The sequence below is a fragment of the Salmo salar genome, chromosome ssa21, assembly GCF_905237065.1.
Source record: "Salmo salar chromosome ssa21, Ssal_v3.1, whole genome shotgun sequence".
In the NCBI taxonomy this organism is placed as follows: Eukaryota; Metazoa; Chordata; class Actinopteri; order Salmoniformes; family Salmonidae; genus Salmo; species Salmo salar.
In genome coordinates this window covers 26110001-26129353 of record NC_059462.1, presented here as the reverse complement: position 1 = coordinate 26129353, position 19353 = coordinate 26110001, and the positions used below count along the sequence as shown (strand labels likewise).

At 49.1% G+C, this 19353-nt stretch overlaps 1 protein-coding gene across 1 annotated transcript in view; it reads left to right on the top strand.

Moving 5' to 3' along the window:
- Positions 1-19353, top strand: part of LOC106582152 (BCL-6 corepressor) — a 68190-nt gene that overhangs the window by 34890 nt on the left and 13947 nt on the right. The window contains 3 exon segments of the mRNA XM_014164940.2: positions 2697-3056; positions 14096-14433; positions 18475-18750. Of these exon segments, the coding sequence (XP_014020415.2) occupies positions 2697-3056; positions 14096-14433; positions 18475-18750 (974 nt within the window).

Below are 19353 nucleotides of genomic sequence, written 5' to 3'. Positions count from 1 at the left end.
CTCTCCTCTCACCCCTCTCTCTGTCCCTCCTCTCACCACTCTCTCTGTCCCTCCTCTCACCACTCTCTGTGTCCCTCCTCTCACCACTCTCTCTGTCCCTCCTCTCACCACTCTCTGTGTCCCTCCTCTCACCACTCTCTCTGTCCCTCCTCTCACCCCTCTCTCTGTCCCTCCTCTCACCCCTCTCTGTGTCCCTCCTCTCACCCCTCTCTGTGTCTCTCCTCTCACCTCTCTCTCTGTCCCTCCTCTCACCCCTCTCTCTGTCCCTCCTCTCACCCCTCTCTCTGTCTCTCACCGCTCTCTCTGTCTCTCCTCTCACCACTCTCTCTGTCCCTCCTCTCACCCCTCTCTCTGTCCATCCTCTCACCCCTCTCTCTGTCCCTCCTCTCACCCCTCTCTCTGTCTCTCCTCTCACCCCTCTCTGTGTCTCTCCTCTCACCCCTCTCTCTGTCCCTCCTCTCACCCCTCTCTCTGTCCCTCCTCTCACCCCTCTCTCTGTCCCTCCTCTCACCCCTCTCTCTGTCCCTCCTCTCACCCCTCTCTCTGTCCCTCCTCTCACCCCTCTCTCTGTCTCTCCTCTCACCACTCTCTCTGTCCCTCCTCTCACCCCTCTCTGTGTCTCTCCTCTCACCCCTCTCTCTGTCCCTCCTCTCACCCCTCTCTCTGTCCCTCCTCTCACCCCTCTCTCTGTCTCTCCTCTCACCCCTCTCTGTGTCTCTCCTCTCACCCCTCTCTCTGTCCCTCCTCTCACCCCTCTCTCTGTCCCTCCTCTCACCCCTCTCTCTGTCTCTCCTCTCACCCCTCTCTGTGTCTCTCCTCTCACCCCTCTCTGTGTCTCTCCTCTCACCCCTCTCTCTGTCCCTCCTCTCACCCCTCTCTCTGTCCCTCCTCTCACCCCTCTCTCTGTCTCTCCTCTCACCCCTCTCTCTGTCTCTCCTCTCACCCCTCTCTGTGTCCCTCCTCTCACCCCTCTCTGTGTCTCTCCTCTCACCCCTCTCTCTGTCCCTCCTCTCACCCCTCTCTCTGTCTCTCCTCTCACCCCTCTCTGTGTCTCTCCTCTCACCCCTCTCTCTGTCCCTCCTCTCACCCCTCTCTCTGTCCCTCCTCTACCTCTTCTGTCCCTCCTCTCACCCCTCTCTCTGTCCCTCCTCTCACCCCTCTCTCTGTCCCTCCTCTCACCCCTCTCTCTGTCTCTCCTCTCACCACTCTCTCTGTCCCTCCTCTCACCCCTCTCTGTGTCTCTCCTCTCACCCCTCTCTCTGTCCCTCCTCTCACCCCTCTCTCTGTCCCTCCTCTCACCCCTCTCTCTGTCTCTCCTCTCACCCCTCTCTGTGTCTCTCCTCTCACCCCTCTCTCTGTCCCTCCTCTCACCCCTCTCTCTGTCCCTCCTCTCACCCCTCTCTCTGTCTCTCCTCTCACCCCTCTCTCTGTGTCTCTCCTCTCACCCCTCTCTGTGTCTCTCCTCTCACCCCTCTCTCTGTCCCTCCTCTCACCCCTCTCTCTGTCCCTCCTCTCACCCCTCTCTCTGTCTCTCCTCTCACCCCTCTCTCTGTCTCTCCTCTCACCCCTCTCTGTGTCCCTCCTCTCACCCCTCTCTGTGTCTCTCCTCTCACCCCTCTCTCTGTCCCTCCTCTCACCCCTCTCTCTGTCTCTCCTCTCACCCCTCTCTGTGTCTCTCCTCTCACCCCTCTCTCTGTCCCTCCTCTCACCCCTCTCTCTGTCCCTCCTCTCACCCCTCTCTCTGTCCCTCCTCTCACCCCTCTCTCTGTCCCTCCTCTCACCCCTCTCTGTGTCTCTCCTCTCACCCCTCTCTGTGTCTCTCCTCTCACCCCTCTCTCTTTGCCTCATCACCGTAGATGTTCAATCTCTGTTCCTTCTTTCTTTCACCCCTCTGTCTGTTCCAACCCTCTGCCCTTTTTCTCCCACAACTATTGTACTTCATTTCTCTTTCTCTCTGTCCCATCCCTCTCTCTGTGTGGCAGCCAGTTTAGCGAAGATATATATAGAGAGAGAGAGGATGCACAAGAGGAGAAGAGGGAGAGGAGTGTTTAATCCTGTCTTTGAGTGGAGAGAAGGGAGGGAGCAGGACAGCCATTCTCTCTTTTCTTTCAACAGCGACGTTCCTCTGCCACCTTCTTCAAAGCTGCTCTTTTCTTTTCAGATCCTTTCTTTCTTCCCTTGTGTGTTTGGGTTTCTGTTCTTTCCCCCCTTTTCTTTTGGCATGTGGTTGCACTCGCTCTCCCAGTGCTGGCAGGCGAGAGGGCTAGTCCTCCCCGGGGCATTTGAGAACCCCCCCCACTTCTCTCTCTCTTTCCCCCCCTCTCTCCCTTTCTCTCTGTCTCTCTCTTACACACACACACACACACACACACACACACACACACACACACACACACACACACAAAGGCTTTCCTATGCTTAAAGTGAAGCTTACATGAGGCTTTACAGCTCATCAGCTTGTGAGAGTGGGCACCATGTTTGCCTTTGTGTCTTTTTTGTCTCTATGTGTGTATGTGTGTCCATGCATGCGTGTGTCTGTTTATGTTGCGTTCCTGTGTCTGTAAGTGTGGGTGTGTCTGTATGTGTCCTATTGTGTGTGTGTGTGTGTGTGTGTGTGTGTGTGTGTGTGTGTGTGTGTGTGTGTGTGTGTGTGTGTGTGTGTGTTCTCCGCTAACATCCACTCTCTGGGTCGGTAGATGCGTGTGTGCTGTGGGGCAGTGAGCAACCTACGGCTCCCACTACTAATGAGGATGATGATGAAGAGGTGAGGAAGCTGAAGGTGTGTATCGAGCTGAAGGGGCTCCGCCTCCGCAAGCCCACCGCTTCCTCCCCCGAGAGGCCAGAGGTCAAAGAGGAGAGGACATGGTCATCACATCACAGCCCCTCCTTCCTGCCCCGGACCCTCCCCCCGACCCCAACATGGAGCCCAGCTCATGCCCTTCCTCCTCGGGACAGGAAGTTCAAGGTTGATACGGAAGTGAAACCTCTGTCACAGAAGCCAGAGATCACGAAGAGCTGGGCCAGAGAGATGCTGGCTAATGGAGACGCTAAACGAGGTAGGCAGTCTGTCAGTCCGTCTGTTGTCTGATTCTGATTGTCTCTGTGGGGTTGTCCTGTAGCCTTTTCGCCAGTGGTAGTGGGCTTTTACTGCTGCTATGTACAGTATGGAGCAGTTTTTACTGTGCAATAAGCTGTTCCATATCTTTTATTATGTCCTTCGCATCTCCTCAACATCTCTGACAGAAGTGTTGAAGCCACAGACAGAAGTTCATCTAGGCTCTCTATGGTTTAGCCTTCAATATCCCTGTGCTTTGTGATGTCACTTCCTCTCTACATTCGCGGTGTAGTCAGCCTGCCTGGGTTCAGGTGCTTTCCCTGCGGAGTGGACAGGAAGTGACATAGGTGACACTTCCTGCTGGCTCCAGGGGCCCTGTGAAGGTCTCTTTAGGGTATTTAGAGTGTTTAGAGTGTTAGAGGCTGTGTCTGTGGTTAAGACTCCACCAGCTAACAACAAACGTTCCCATAACTTTAGAGAACGTTCCTTTAACCTCTCTGGGCTAGGTGGGACGCTTGCCAGTGTAATCCCGTGGCGCGATATTCAAATACCTCAAAAATGCAAAAACTGCAATTTTTCAAACATATGACTATTTTACACCATTTTAAAGACAAGACTCTCGTTAATCTAACCACACTGTCCGATTTCAAAAAGGCTTTACAACGAAAGCAAAACATTAGATTAATGTCAGCAGAGTACCCAGCCAGAAATAATCAGACACCCATTTTTCAAGCTAGCATATAATGTCACATAAACCCAAACCACAGCTAAATGCAGCACTAACCTTTGATGATCTTCATCAGATGACAACCCTAGGACATTATGTTATACAATACATGCATGTTTTGTTCAATCAAGTTCATATTTATATCAAAAAACAGATTTTTACATTAGCATGTGACTAGCATGTGACTAGCATTCCCACCGAACACTGCCGGTGAATTTACTAAATTACTCACGATAAACGTTCACAAAAAACATAACAATTATTTTAAGAATTATAGATACAGAACTCCTCTATGCACTCGCTATGTCCGATTTTAAAATAGCTTTTCGGTGAAAGCACATTTTGCAATATTCTCAGTAGATAGCCCGGCATCACAGGGCTAGCTATTTAGACACCCAGCAAGTTTAGCACTCACCAAAGTCAGATTTATTATAAGAAAAATGTTATTACCTTTGCTGTTCTTCGTCAGAATGCACTCCCAGGACTTCTACTTCAATAACAAATGTTGGTTTGGTCCCAAATAATCCATTGTTATATCCAAATAGCGGCGTTTTGTTCGTGCGTTCAAGACACTATCCGAAAGGGTAAATAAGGGTGACGAGCATGGCGCATTTCGTGACAAAAAATGTCTAAATATTCCATTACCGTACTTCGAAGCATGTCAACCGCTGTTTAAAATCAATTTTTATGCCATTTTTCTCGTAAAAAAGCGATAATATTTTTGACCGGGAAAGCGTGTATACGTACAAAGAGAGAGAGAAAATAAAAACATCTCGTGCCCTCGTGCACGAGCGTGAGTCTCAGAGTACTCTGACCAGCCACTATCCAAACGCGATAATGTGTTTCAGCCTGGGGCTGCCTCGATATCATTCAGATTTTTCCCGGGCTCTGAGAGCCTATGGGAGCCGTAGGAAGTGTCACGTTACAGCAAAGATCCTCAGTCTTCAATAAACAGAGACAAGAAGAACAAGGTCTTGTCAGAGAGGGCACTTCCTGTAAGGAATCTTCTCAGGTTTTGGCCTGCCATATGAGTTCTGTTATACTCACAGACACCATTCAAACAGTTTTAGAAACTTTAGGGTGTTTTCTATCCAAAGCCAATAATTATATGCATATTCTAGTTACTGGGCAGGAGTAGTAACCAGATTAAATCGGGTACGTTTTTTATCCGGCCGTGTCAATACTGCCCCCTAGCCCTAACAGGTTAAGAGTATCATTAGGTCATTAACTAATGTTTTTATAGGAATGTTCCTGTGATGTGCAAGGAATGTTTCCAAGAAACCATTCCTTTAATGTCAAGTAGAACTTACCCAGAACATTGTTACCATGAATGTTCTAGACACGTTTCATGGGAAAGTTGCAACAACATTTATGTGTCCAGTTTTCTGTTGGTTAGGAAAATATTCCATCAACGTCCCACCAAACATACACAGAAAATGGTTGCCATGTTCTCCGAACATAAATATTAACGTTCCATGGGAACATTGCAAAAACATTTGTGTCCCCCCAAAAAATCATTACACATCACATGTTGTTGATAAGCCAATCAGTGCCCTGATTAGTGAACTACTGATCCATTCACAGGTCTTTGTCTGTTTGGGACACTCACACAGTGCTTTGGAGATAGTGTTTTCAACTTAGATATTTCACACACAGGATTACATTGTGCAAGTTCAATTAATCAGTCATTATTATTCAACATTTCCTCACCTGGGATTTGAACTCAGCCTCTTGGTTCACGGTATTCTGATCTTCCTGCTACACCTCCATGTCCGTGTAAGGTATTAATAAATCGGATTATTCTCTCATCGTTGATTTTATTAGCTTATTTCAGCAATTGAAGGGCTTTCTGTGTAGTTGTCTAATGTTGCTGGGCCATATTAACCTGTTTTAATGATACTCCTGAATCATTATGATCAATCAAATATTTTCTTGAGTGTACTTTTAACGGAGCTGAGATTTGCTCCAGAGTGCATTCACCTTATTGGTTAAACGGATCAAGTGGTTTCAGATCTACACAAGTCCCTAGGGAAGAGGGGTTTGTTCTGGACAGGACCTAACTATACTGGCCCAATAAGCACGTGCCTGAGGGATTTCCCTTATTGGAACAGTGGTAAGGGAATTTGTTAGTGGCTTGGGTTTGAGACCTGTTAGGGGAGTTACCCTACTGTCACATTCATATATGTTGATGTCATGATTTGGCTCTAGTTACGACAGACCTGATCTAAATACAATGAGTTTCTCATTAGAAGGTGGGAATCTGTAGGATTACGCCTTGCGCACGAATTATAACCACATTTCCACTATCTCTCAAAAGTGATCGGTATTCGTTCATTCATATACCAAGGCTGAGCATTTCTCCATTGTCTTCTTGAAATCCACACCACATACCATGTATGTCAAGTGATTCTGTTGCAATTAGTCTGTTTTTCCACGTTAAAACTTGGAGATGGAACTCTGTGTTGTGCATTGTTTTGGTATAACTGGCATAATCATTGCTTAAATGGCAAATGTGAGAAAGTGAAGACATGCTACTGTAAATATACACATTTCTGACATTCTGAGAACATGGCAACCTCGGTATACTTGCATCAGAAGCAGCACCTGGGCCATGTTCTGCCAACATGTTGGAATGTTCCAGATAGAACTGCAATGTGAGTTGATGCGATTCCTAATCAGAGACATGTTTGTTCTACATGATATATAAACAGATGAGAGAGAGTCGTCTTGTAGCTGCTCAGCTATCGAGAATTCTACTGATTTCCATCTTTCAGTTAAAATACTTGTTTTAATTCGATCAGATCGGTGTGTTGTAACCAGCACCACTACCAACACCCTAACCGCTGTCCCAATAAAGGATATCTCTACGGCATTTGCTTCATGCGCCAGTATAGTTAGGACCTGTCAAGAACAAACCCTAAACCCTCCTCCCTAGGCACTTGTGTAGATCTGAAGCCACTTGACATGTGTAAGCAATGTGAATGCATTTTGAAGTAAATCTCATCTCTGTTAAAAGTACACTCAAGGAAAAATGTTATTGATCACGGTGATTGAGGATTATCAGTAAAACAGGTCAACATGGCCCACCAACATCAGATAATAATACAGAAAGTCCTTACATTTTTTAAATCAAACAGTCAAATGAATGATGAGAGAATAGTCAGATTAACTGGTAACTGGCACAGACATGCTGGCGTAGCAGGAAGATCTGAATGTGTGTGTGTGTGTGTGTGTGTGTGTGTGTGTGTGTGTGTGCCTGTGTGTGTGTGTGTGCCTGTGTGTGCCTGTGTGTGTGAGTGAGAGCACGTGCACATGCCGTTTAGAAATATGGGGGCAGGTGTAGTGTGACTAACATGTGATGAATGACTGTTTCCCTTCAAGGCCAGTCAAATAGAAAGAGAGAGAGAAAGACAGAGAGTGTGTCAAACTAGGGCTTTCCCCGTGCTCACACCACAGCTGAGAAAAGTGAGAGATGAATAGACTAAGAAAGAGAGAGAGGGATTAAATAAGGAGATTAAGAAAGGGTATTACCTGCTGGCTTGATGATTCCGTGGTAACCACAGAGTATGATTGACAGTGAGGCGTCGCACCTCCTCCCACCTATTCAGTGACAGCACTACGGCAACCACTGTCCTGGGTTAATGAGGCGTAATATTCCACCACTGTGTGTACGGGTGAGTGTGTGTATACGGGTGTGGGTGTGACTGATGTATGTACGTGTCAGTGTATTGGGGGGAGCTTTAAGAGACAGTGTGTGTATATGTGTGTCCAGGGAAGAAAATATTTAGACTTGTAGGCCAACCACCCCCACCCTCCAGCCATTGTAATTTCAAGGACATTTTTAAAATGTCAATAATGGGTACTTCTTCACTATGTGTGTGAGGTTGAAAAAAGACAGTGGGAATTGCATTTACTCATTACTCAAACTGAGAGTGCCTCTACAATGTGTTTGTGTGTATGTGTGCGCTCCCAGACAGAGATGTTCATCCTCATTAATAAATCAGCAGACGTAGAGAGCTAGTCGAGCTTTACCTCCGCACCCCTGTCCTTCAGTCTCTCTCTCTTTACCTCCGCACCCCTATCCTTCAGTCTCTCTCTCTTTACCTCCGCACCCCTATCCTTCAGTCTCTCTCTCTTTACCTCCGCACCCCTATCCTTCAGTCTCTCTCTCTTTACCTCCGCACCCCTATCCTTCAGTCTCTCTCTCTTTACCTCCGCACCCCTATCCTTCAGTCTCTCTCTCTTTACCTCCGCACCCCTATCCTTCAGTCTCTCTCTCTTTACCTCCGCACCCCTGTCCTTCAGTCTCTCTCTCTTTACCTCCGCACCCCTATCCTTCAGTCTCTCTCTCTTTACCTCCGCACCCCTGTCCTTCAGTCTCTCTCTCTTTACCTCCGCACCCCTGTCCTTCAGTCTCTCTCTCTTTACCTCCGCACCCCTGTCCTTCAGTCTCTCTTTCTTTACCTCCGCACCACTATCCTTCAGTCTCGCTCTCTTTACCTCCGCACCCCTGTCCTTCAGTCTCTCTCTCTTTACCTCCGCAACCCTATCCTTCAGTCTCTCTCTCTTTACCTCCGCACCCCTGTCCTTCAGTCTCTCTCTCTTTACCTCCGCACCCCTATCCTTCAGTCTCGCTCTCTTTACCTCCGCACCCCTATCCTTCAGTCTCTCTCTCTTTACCTCCGCACCCCTATCCTTCAGTCTCTCTCTCTTTACCTCCGCACCCCTGTCCTTCAGTCTCGCTCTCTTTACCTCCGCACCCCTGTCCTTCAGTCTTCTCTCTTTACCTCCGCACCCCTGTCCTTCAGTCTCTCTCTTTACCTCCGCACCCCTGTCCTTCAGTCTCTCTCTCTTTACCTCCGCACCCCTGTCCTTCAGTCTCTCTCTCTTTACCTCCGCACCCCTGTCCTTCAGTCTCTCTCTCTTTACCTCCGCACCCCTGTCCTTCAGTCTCTCTCTCTTTACCTCCGCACCCCTATCCTTCAGTCTCTCTCTCTTTACCTCCGCACCCCTGTCCTTCAGTCTCTCTCTCTTTACCTCCGCACCCCTGTCCTTCAGTCTCTCTCTCTTTACCTCCGCACCCCTGTCCTTCAGTCTCTCTCTCTTTACCTCCGCACCCCTGTCCTTCAGTCTCTCTCTCTTTACCTCCGCACCCCTGTCCTTCAGTCTCTCTCTCTTTACCTCCGCACCCCTGTCCTTCAGTCTCTCTCTCTTTACCTCCGCACCCCTGTCCTTCAGTCTCTCTCTCTTTACCTCCGCACCCCTATCCTTCAGTCTCTCTCTCTTTACCTCCGCACCCCTATCCTTCAGTCTCTCTCTCTTTACCTCCGCACCCCTGTCCTTCAGTCTCTCTCTCTTTACCTCCGCACCCCTGTCCTTCAGTCTCTCTCTCTTTACCTCCGCACCCCTGTCCTTCAGTCTCTCTCTCTTTACCTCCGCACCCCTGTCCTTCAGTCTCTCTCTCTTTACCTCCGCACCCCTGTCCTTCAGTCTCTCTCTCTTTACCTCCGCACCCCTATCCTTCAGTCTCTCTCTCTTTACCTCCGCACCCCTATCCTTCAGTCTCTCTCTCTTTACCTCCGCACCCCTATCCTTCAGTCTCTCTCTCTTTACCTCCGCACCCCCTGTCCTTCAGTCTCTCTCTCTTTACCTCCGCACCCCTGTCCTTCAGTCTCTCTCTCTTTACCTCCGCACCCCTGTCCTTCAGTCTCTCTCTCTTTACCTCCGCACCCCTGTCCTTCAGTCTCTCTCTCTTTACCTCCGCACCCCTGTCCTTCAGTCTCTCTCTCTTTACCTCCGCACCCCTGTCCTTCAGTCTCTCTCTCTTTACCTCCGCACCCCTGTCCTTCAGTCTCTCTCTCTTTACCTCCGCACCCCTGTCCTTCAGTTCTCTCTCTCTTTACCTCCGCACCCCTGTCCTTCAGTCTCTCTCTCTTTACCTCCGCACCCCTGTCCTTCAGTCTCTCTCTCTTTACCTCCGCACCCCTGTCCTTCAGTCTCTCTCTCTTTACCTCCGCACCCCTGTCCTTCAGTCTCTCTCTCTTTACCTCCGCACCCCTGTCCTTCAGTCTCTCTCTCTTTACCTCCGCACCCCTGTCCTTCAGTCTCTCTCTCTTTACCTCCGCACCCCTGTCCTTCAGTCTCTCTCTCTTTACCTCCGCACCCCTGTCCTTCAGTCTCTCTCTCTTTACCTCCGCACCCCTGTCCTTCAGTCTCTCTCTCTTTACCTCCGCACCCCCTATCCTTCAGTCTCTCTCTCTTTACCTCCGCACCCCTATCCTTCAGTCTCTCTCTCTTTACCTCCGCACCCCTATCCTTCAGTCTCTCTCTCTTTACCTCCGCACCCCTGTCCTTCAGTCTCTCTCTCTTTACCTCCGCACCCCTGTCCTTCAGTCTCTCTCTCTTTACCTCCGCACCCCTGTCCTTCAGTCTCTCTCTTTACCTCCGCACCCCTGTCCTTCAGTCTCTCTCTCTTTACCTCCGCACCCCTGTCCTTCAGTCTCTCTCTCTTTACCTCCGCACCCCTGTCCTTCAGTCTCTCTCTTTACCTCCGCCCCCCTGTCCTTCAGTCTCTCTCTCTTTACCTCCGCACCCCTGTCCTTCAGTCTCTCTCTCTTTACCTCCGCACCCCTGTCCTTCAGTCTCTCTCTCTTTACCTCCGCACCCCTGTCCTTCAGTCTCTCTCTCTTTACCTCCGCACCCCTGTCCTTCAGTCTCTCTCTCTTTACCTCCGCACCCCTATCCTTCAGTCTCTCTCTCTTTACCTCCGCACCCCTATCCTTCAGTCTCTCTCTTTTACCTCCGCACCCCTATCCTTCAGTCTCTCTCTCTTTACCTCCGCACCCCTGTCCTTCAGTCTCTCTCTCTTTACCTCCGCACCCCTGTCCTTCAGTCTCTCTCTCTTTACCTCCGCACCCCTGTCCTTCAGTCTCTCTCTCTTTACCTCCGCACCCCTGTCCTTCAGTCTCTCTCTTTACCTCCGCACCCCTGTCCTTCAGTCTCTCTCTCTTTACCTCCGCACCCCTATCCTTCAGTCTCTCTCTCTTTACCTCCGCACCCCTATCCTTCAGTCTCTCTCTCTTTACCTCCGCACCCCTATCCTTCAGTCTCTCTCTCTTTACCTCCGCACCCCTGTCCTTCAGTCTCTCTCTCTTTACCTCCGCACCCCTATCCTTCAGTCTCTCTCTCTTTACCTCCGCACCCCTGTCCTTCAGTCTCTCTCTCTTTACCTCCGCACCCCTGTCCTTCAGTCTCTCTCTCTTTACCTCCGCACCCCTGTCCTTCAGTCTCTCTCTCTTTACCTCCGCACCCCTGTCCTTCAGTCTCTCTCTTTACCTCCGCACCCCTGTCCTTCAGTCTCTCTCTCTTTACCTCCGCACCCCTGTCCTTCAGTCTCTCTCTCTTTACCTCCGCACCCCTGTCCTTCAGTCTCTCTCTCTTTACCTCCGCACCCCTGTCCTTCAGTCTCTCTCTCTTTACCTCCGCACCCCTGTCCTTCAGTCTCTCTCTCTTTACCTCCGCACCCCCTGTCCTTCAGTCTCTCTCTTTACCTCCGCACCCCTATCCTTCAGTCTCTCTCTCTTTACCTCCGCACCCCTATCCTTCAGTCTCTCTCTCTTTACCTCCGCACCCCTGTCCTTCAGTCTCTCTCTCTTTACCTCCGCACCCCTGTCCTTCAGTCTCTCTCTCTTTACCTCCGCACCCCTGTCCTTCAGTCTCTCTCTCTTTACCTCCGCACCCCTGTCCTTCAGTCTCTCTCTCTTTACCTCCGCACCCCTGTCCTTCAGTCTCTCTCTCTTTACCTCCGCACCCCTGTCCTTCAGTCTCTCTCTCTTTACCTCCGCACCCCTGTCCTTCAGTCTCTCTCTCTTTACCTCCGCACCCCTGTCCTTCAGTCTCTCTCTCTTTACCTCCGCACCCCTGTCCTTCAGTCTCTCTCTCTTTACCTCCGCACCCCTGTCCTTCAGTCTCTCTCTCTTTACCTCCGCACCCCTGTCCTTCAGTCTCTCTCTCTTTACCTCCGCACCCCTGTCCTTCAGTCTCTCTCTCTTTACCTCCGCACCCCTGTCCTTCAGTCTCTCTCTCTTTACCTCCGCACCCCTGTCCTTCAGTCTCTCTCTCTTTACCTCCGCACCCCTGTCCTTCAGTCTCTCTCTCTTTACCTCCGCACCCCTGTCCTTCAGTCTCTCTCTCTTTACCTCCGCACCCCTGTCCTTCAGTCTCTCTCTCTTTACCTCCGCACCCCTGTCCTTCAGTCTCTCTCTCTTTACCTCCGCACCCCTGTCCTTCAGTCTCTCTCTCTTTACCTCCGCACCCCTGTCCTTCAGTCTCTCTCTCTTTACCTCCGCACCCCTGTCCTTCAGTCTCTCTCTCTTTACCTCCGCACCCCTGTCCTTCAGTCTCTCTCTCTTTACCTCCGCACCCCTGTCCTTCAGTCTCTCTCTCTTTACCTCCGCACCCCTGTCCTTCAGTCTCTCTCTCTTTACCTCCGCACCCCTGTCCTTCAGTCTCTCTCTTTACCTCCGCACCCCTGTCCTTCAGTCTCTCTCTCTTTACCTCCGCACCCCTGTCCTTCAGTCTCTCTCTCTTTACCTCCGCACCCCTGTCCTTCAGTCTCTCTCTCTTTACCTCCGCACCCCTGTCCTTCAGTCTCTCTCTCTTTACCTCCGCACCCCTGTCCTTCAGTCTCTCTCTCTTTACCTCCGCACCCCTGTCCTTCAGTCTCTCTCTCTTTACCTCCGCACCCCTGTCCTTCAGTCTCTCTCTTTACCTCCGCACCCCTGTCCTTCAGTCTCTCTCTCTCTTTACCTCCGCACCCCTGTCCTTCAGTCTCTCTCTCTTTACCTCCGCACCCCTGTCCTTCAGTCTCTCTCTCTTTACCTCCGCACCCCTGTCCTTCAGTCTCTCTCTCTTTACCTCCGCACCCCTGTCCTTCAGTCTCTCTCTCTTTACCTCCGCACCCCCTGTCCTTCAGTCTCTCTCTTTACCTCCGCACCCCCTGTCCTTCAGTCTCTCTCTCTTTACCTCCGCACCCCTGTCCTTCAGTCTCTCTCTCTTTACCTCCGCACCCCTGTCCTTCAGTCTCTCTCTCTTTACCTCCGCACCCCTGTCCTTCAGTCTCTCTCTCTTTACCTCCGCACCCCTGTCCTTCAGTCTCTCTCTCTTTACCTCCGCACCCCTGTCCTTCAGTCTCTCTCTCTTTACCTCCGCACCCCTATCCTTCAGTCTCTCTCTCTTTACCTCCGCACCCCTATCCTTCAGTCTCTCTCTCTTTACCTCCGCACCCCTATCCTTCAGTCTCTCTCTCTTTACCTCCGCACCCCTGTCCTTCAGTCTCTCTCTTTACCTCCGCACCCCTGTCCTTCAGCTCTCTCTCTTTACCTCCGCACCCCTGTCCTTCAGTCTCTCTCTCTTTACCTCCGCACCCCTGTCCTTCAGTCTCTCTCTCTTTACCTCCGCACCCCTGTCCTTCAGTCTCTCTCTCTTTACCTCCGCACCCATGTCCTTCAGTCTCTCTCTCTTTACCTCCGCACCCCTGTCCTTCAGTCTCTCTCTCTTTACCTCCGCACCCCTGTCCTTCAGTCTCTCTCTCTTTACCTCCGCACCCCTGTCCTTCAGTCTCTCTCTTTACCTCCGCACCCCTGTCCTTCAGTCTCTCTCTCTTTACCTCCGCACCCCTATCCTTCAGTCTCTCTCTCTTTACCTCCGCACCCCTATCCTTCAGTCTCTCTCTCTTTACCTCCGCACCCCTGTCCTTCAGTCTCTCTCTCTTTACCTCCGCACCCCTGTCCTTCAGTCTCTCTCTCTTTACCTCCGCACCCCTGTCCTTCAGTCTCTCTCTCTTTACCTCCGCACCCCTGTCCTTCAGTCTCTCTCTCTTTACCTCCGCACCCCTATCCTTCAGTCTCTCTCTCTTTACCTCCGCACCCCTGTCCTTCAGTCTCTCTCTCTTTACCTCCGCACCCCTATCCTTCAGTCTCTCTCTCTTTACCTCCGCACCCCTGTCCTTCAGTCTCTCTCTCTTTACCTCCGCACCCCTGTCCTTCAGTCTCTCTCTCTTTACCTCCGCACCCCTATCCTTCAGTCTCTCTCTTTACCTCCGCACCCCTATCCTTCAGTCTCTCTCTCTTTACCTCCGCACCCCTATCCTTCAGTCTCTCTCTCTTTACCTCCGCACCCCTGTCCTTCAGTCTCTCTCTCTTTTTTGTTTGCAGTCTCTTTGTTTCTCTTTTTTCTGTTGTTTTTTTATAGAGTTCACAGTGAATGTCATTCTCTTCTTTTCTAAACTTGCATTCTTTCTCTCTGTCCTGTAGTTGGACTGCTCCCTTCAACCCAGCAGAGGGACAGATCTGCCCCCCAGGGGCCCCTCATGGGGCAAGGATGTGACTGGGGATCCAAGGAGCCTAGGAGAGGAGGGCTGGGGGTGAAGACTGAGGGTCAGTGCCTCCCCCCCTTGGCCCCTGAGCCCCCCACCGAAGACACCGCCTCTCTCAAGCCCCGTTGTCATAGCGACACGGACAAACCCAAGGGCAAGCGGCCGTGCAAGACCAAACACATCAGCCAGAGAGAGAGGGAGCGGAGGAGAGAGCTGCTGAACGGCAGCAGCAACCAGCATGGAAGCACTGATCTGGGAGCAGCTTTGGAGGACAAGGTGAGTTTGCTGGAGTTATTGGGGTTTCAGTGTTAACAGGGCTGGTGTCAGATTTAACAGGCTGGAATGGGCCTTGGAGAGACAGTGAGATAAATTACAGAGACAGTGGATCGAGGCCGCAAGAGAAGGGTCGTTCCACCTCAAAAAGCACAATAAAGAGGATTTCCACCCCCACCATCTCAGATTGTTTTGAAATCGTTTCTGTAGTTAGAAATAGATAGGATTAGAATTCCTGAAACATTATTTTGTTGAAGTATAATTTGATCTCTGAGAAATTAAGCTAATCGATTTCAACCAATCAGGTAATATGCAATAAATATAGTACCCAACATTCGATTTGGATCAAAGTTCTTTCTACCAATGAGTAAGACATGAGGAATAAATTCAAAAAAAGGTCAAAAACCACCCACGGACCCCATGCCAAAGCCATCCCAACAACCAGTATACAGTATCAGTTCTCTATGTTTGACAAGTAGTATGGAGCTGCGGCTTGTAGTATTGCTTCTCCATGCTATTTATTGTATTCCCTGTGAATCTGGTGATGTTTTTTCCCCTGTTCAGAGAAATTAGCCATTGAAGTCGCTTGCATTATTTAGCAAGACGTACTGTGAAAGTACCAGGTTTTGACCACTAGATGCTGCTGTTCCTGCTATACTGCCACATTCTTTATAAATTTTGCTGGTCTCTTGCGTTTATTAACTAGATCACAACATTTCCTTTGCACCGTTGGGTAGAAAACCAATAGATCTGTCTCGTTATGAAAATAAATTGTGTTGTTTACTCACAGTTTCATGGTATCCAATTGCGATCTTGTCTCATCGCTGCCACTCCCCAACGGGCTCGGGAGAGGCGAAGGTTGAGTCATGCGTCCTCACAAACACCTGCTTACTTAACCCGGAAGCCAGCCGCACCAATGTGTCAGAGGAAACACCGTTCAACTGATGACAAATGTCAGCTTGCAGGCACCTGGCACGCCACAAAGAGTCGCTAGAGTGCAATGAGTCAAGTAAAGCCCCCCCAGCCAAACCCTCCCCTAAACTGGATGACACTGGCCCGATTGCGCGCCGCCCTATGGGACTCCCGGTCACAGCCAGTTGTGACACAGCCTGGGATCAAACAGCAGGCTGTAGTGACACCGCAACACTGCGATGCAGTGCCTTAGACCGCTGCGCCACTCAGGAGCAACCCAACTCTCCTTGACTCGTCCAACAAGTGGCTGCTCTGTGAGAGGGTCATCCCTATGCAATTCTCATATGAAGACTTTTCCTACAAGCCCAAAACTTAGATGGAGAAATGGGCTAGGGACTGAAATGTTGTGCCAACCCTAATAAAATAATGAATTGCATGGCAGTCTTATGTTTTTCAATAAAATGATCAGGAATTGGCTCTATATGTATTGTGATTAGTGACATGTAACATTAAACCCAACACAACCCAATAGCATTACAATTGCAAAACACTATACAGTGTGTGTTTGGTACTTTTACCATTGTAGACCATTAGAAACCATAACATTTAAACCATTAGATCTGCTGTAGCCTAATGGTTTGCTTGTTCACCAGGAATGGCCTAATGGTAACTAATACAGACCTTTTTTAAGGGTATAACCAGCTTCATACTATTTGTCAAACACAGAGAACTGATACTGTATACTGGCTGTTGGCGTGGTATTGGCATGGGGTGTGGGGGGTCTGTGGTTGGTTTTAGAATTTTGGGGGGGATTCCTAATGTCTTAAATCAGATGCTGGGTACTATATTGATTATTATCTGAATCCTATAAATTACATTAAAATGGACCATTTGGGTGCATCAATTAGCTTCATTTCCCTGAGATAAAATGTAATTTCAACAAAATAATGTTTCAGGAATGACTCAAGAAGGAGTGAAAGAGAAAAGGAGAATAGAGAGACAGAGGGAGTGGGGGAATGAGAGAGAGGAAGGGATTAAATATGTTTGCGATGTTTAGAGTGTTGCTGCTGCTCTGACCTCTTCCTGCCCTGGAAAACTCCCTGTGGAGTGTGTGTGGTGTGTGTGTGTGTGTGTGTGTGTGTGTGTTATACTTTCACATACTGTAGGATTCATGGTATGTTGGCTGTAAAAACAATTGGGCAATGTTTCTTTCAAACAGACCTAATTTTACCTCTCTTGTCAGTATTCACTTTTTATATAGCCATTGCTTTTATCAGGAAGGAGCAAGAGACAATAAACTTTGACCCTGTTGTTGCAACCGTTGTCATGGTAACCTGGCAGCTGCACGTTCTAGATTCTTTCGTTTAAATTCAGACCTTCCACTGCTTTAATTTCTTCACATTCACAACAGGAAGTTAGCAGCTTGCCATAGCCTACTTGTAAATAATTTGTAAATAATATTCTTGTATTTTCCTGTTATGGTGAATAAAGTTGGCTACTCAAAACATTGTCAGATTGTTCTGGTAATTATATGAGCTGGCTAGACAAAGACAATACATTATTAACTTGTTTATGCAGGTCCTAAGAAACATAAGACTAATAACATGTATTTTTGAAAGAATAGAATGGCATATTTTGAGGTTAACTTTGTTATTAGTCTGTGCAGCCCATGGCTGCGCCATGCAAATGAAATCTATAGTTCTTATTTTGTTCAATAAACAGACAAGAGACACACTTAGCTGACATTCCCCTGCCCTGATCAGTCAACAGGTTATATTGTAAAGTCAAAATGAATGAAATAGAATATACCAGAATAAAACAGAAATATTCTTTTTCCAAACAACTTGAGTGTCACAACCATGTTGAACCACTGTCATATAACAGAAACATTTTCTTTCGCTATAGAAGCATTAGAATCTGCACTCTCTGATCATGTAAAGAAATAAAACAGCTGACCTGAATCAACCGCTGTAGGACGATTTCAGAAAGTAGAGTTTTTGATCCACGTAGGATGTGGTCACACCATCGCACGCTTTCTCGTTTTTCAAACTCCCCAACAGTTATTTTGGCTGAAACTAAATATAAGGGCCTTTAATTATTTACCTGTCAGAACCAAGACAAAAAGACGAAATGACAGTGTGCATTCCTCCAGCCTAAATACCAAAGCATTTCTGTGACAATAGACAAGAACAGCTCAAGGACAGAACTACTTACATTTAAATACAGAGAATAAATGCATTGAAAGCGTTTCTGTGAAGCTTTGTGATTGACAAGGACAAGTTTTTATGTCGGACAACAATAGAATATTCATGATTTAATGGGTGCCAACGATGGTAAGATGAAAGGCGATGTTCGTACTGAGGGGTTGGCGGGACTTCGAAATACATTACCGCAATCGTGACTAGGTCGTTTGGTGGAAATACAAGTACAGGGCTTTGTTGCTGGCAATACCGTTCAAATATTAAGAAATGGCGGCAAAGTTGGCGGCATGGTAAAATTGGTGGAAAAACGTCTTGGTATGAAAGGTATCTTAGTGTGTGTGTGTTTGTGAGTATGTGTGTCTGTGTGTTTATCTCTGGCTTCGAGCTTTGGGAGTGTGTGTTATTGTGTAGGTCAATGCCAACACTGTGTAAGGGTATGTGCATTCTTTACATAACGAGAAAACCCTGGAGCGTTTGAGCAGTGGAACACTCAATTACACACACTCTCTCTCTGTCTCTCTCTCACACCCACACACACACTCTCTCTCTCTGTCTCTCTCTCTCTTTCTCTCTCACACCCACACAGCTCTCTCTCTCTCTGTCTCTCTCTCTCTCTGAGAGGAATGTGGTGGCTGAGTGTCTAAAGTGTCGGAGTTCAAAGGAGAAAAAAAAGTAGAGGGAAAAAAAGGCTAGTTGTTTTCCGCTCGCACCGTTCCCATCCCTCGCTTCAGATTACAACAGCTGCTCCGACACGGAATTCCACTGGGAGGGGGGGGGGGACAGACACACGTTGTGTGAGGGTACGGCTTCATGTGTGAGAGAGCGTTTGTCTGTAATGTATGTGTGTGTGGCTGGCTTTATCTTAATTGGTGTGTGTGTGTGTGTGCGTGTGTTCTCGCTAACCCCCTCTTCCTGTCTCTCTCTCCCCCAGGTCAGTGAGCAGTGTGCTCGGAGGAAGAGACCCTCTTCGCCCCTCCATTACCTCGGTTCTCCGGTCAAGCCCTGTTCCCGAGCAACGCGGCCCCCTTCCGTACCCCCTCAGGTGAACGGCTCTGGGACTGTCCCACCGGATGGAGCAGGGGTGAGGAGGGCCCCGCCTGCTGAGCCTCCCGTGGTGAGGCCCATCCCCCCAGAGGCACGGAGACTAATCGTCAATAAGAACGCTGGAGAGACGCTGTTACAGAGAGCAGCCCGGCTCGGATACGAGGTAAGACAAATATTATCTTTGTCCTCACTCTCCCTCGCTCTCTCCTTTTCTCTGTTTCCTCGCTCTCCCTCTCAGTTTTTCTCCTCTCTCTTGCTGTTTTCATTCTCTCCCTCGCCCCCCCCCACTCCCTCCCAGCGCTCTCTCTTCTCCCCCTCCCTCTCCTCTTTATGACTCACATTGTTGTAGGCACGTACACACAGACACACACAGACACACACACACACACACACACACACACACACACACACACACACACACACACACACACACACACACACACACACACACACACACAGACACTGAAGCACGTAGGGATCGTCGGGCTCACAAGCAGACTAAATGCTGCCTCACATTCACACACAGACACTCACTCCTCTCTTTCTCTCTCCTCTCTTTCTCTCCTCTCTTTCTCTCTCCTCTCTCCTCTCTTTCTCTCTCCTCTCTTTCTCTCTCCTCTTTCTCCCTCCTCTCTTTCTCCCTCCTCTCTTTCTCTCTCCTCTCTTTCTCCCTCCTCTCTTTCTCCCTCCTCTCTTTCTCTCTCCTCTCTTTCTCTCTCCTCTCTTTCTCTCTCCTCTCTTTCTCTCTCCTCTCTTTCTCTCTCCT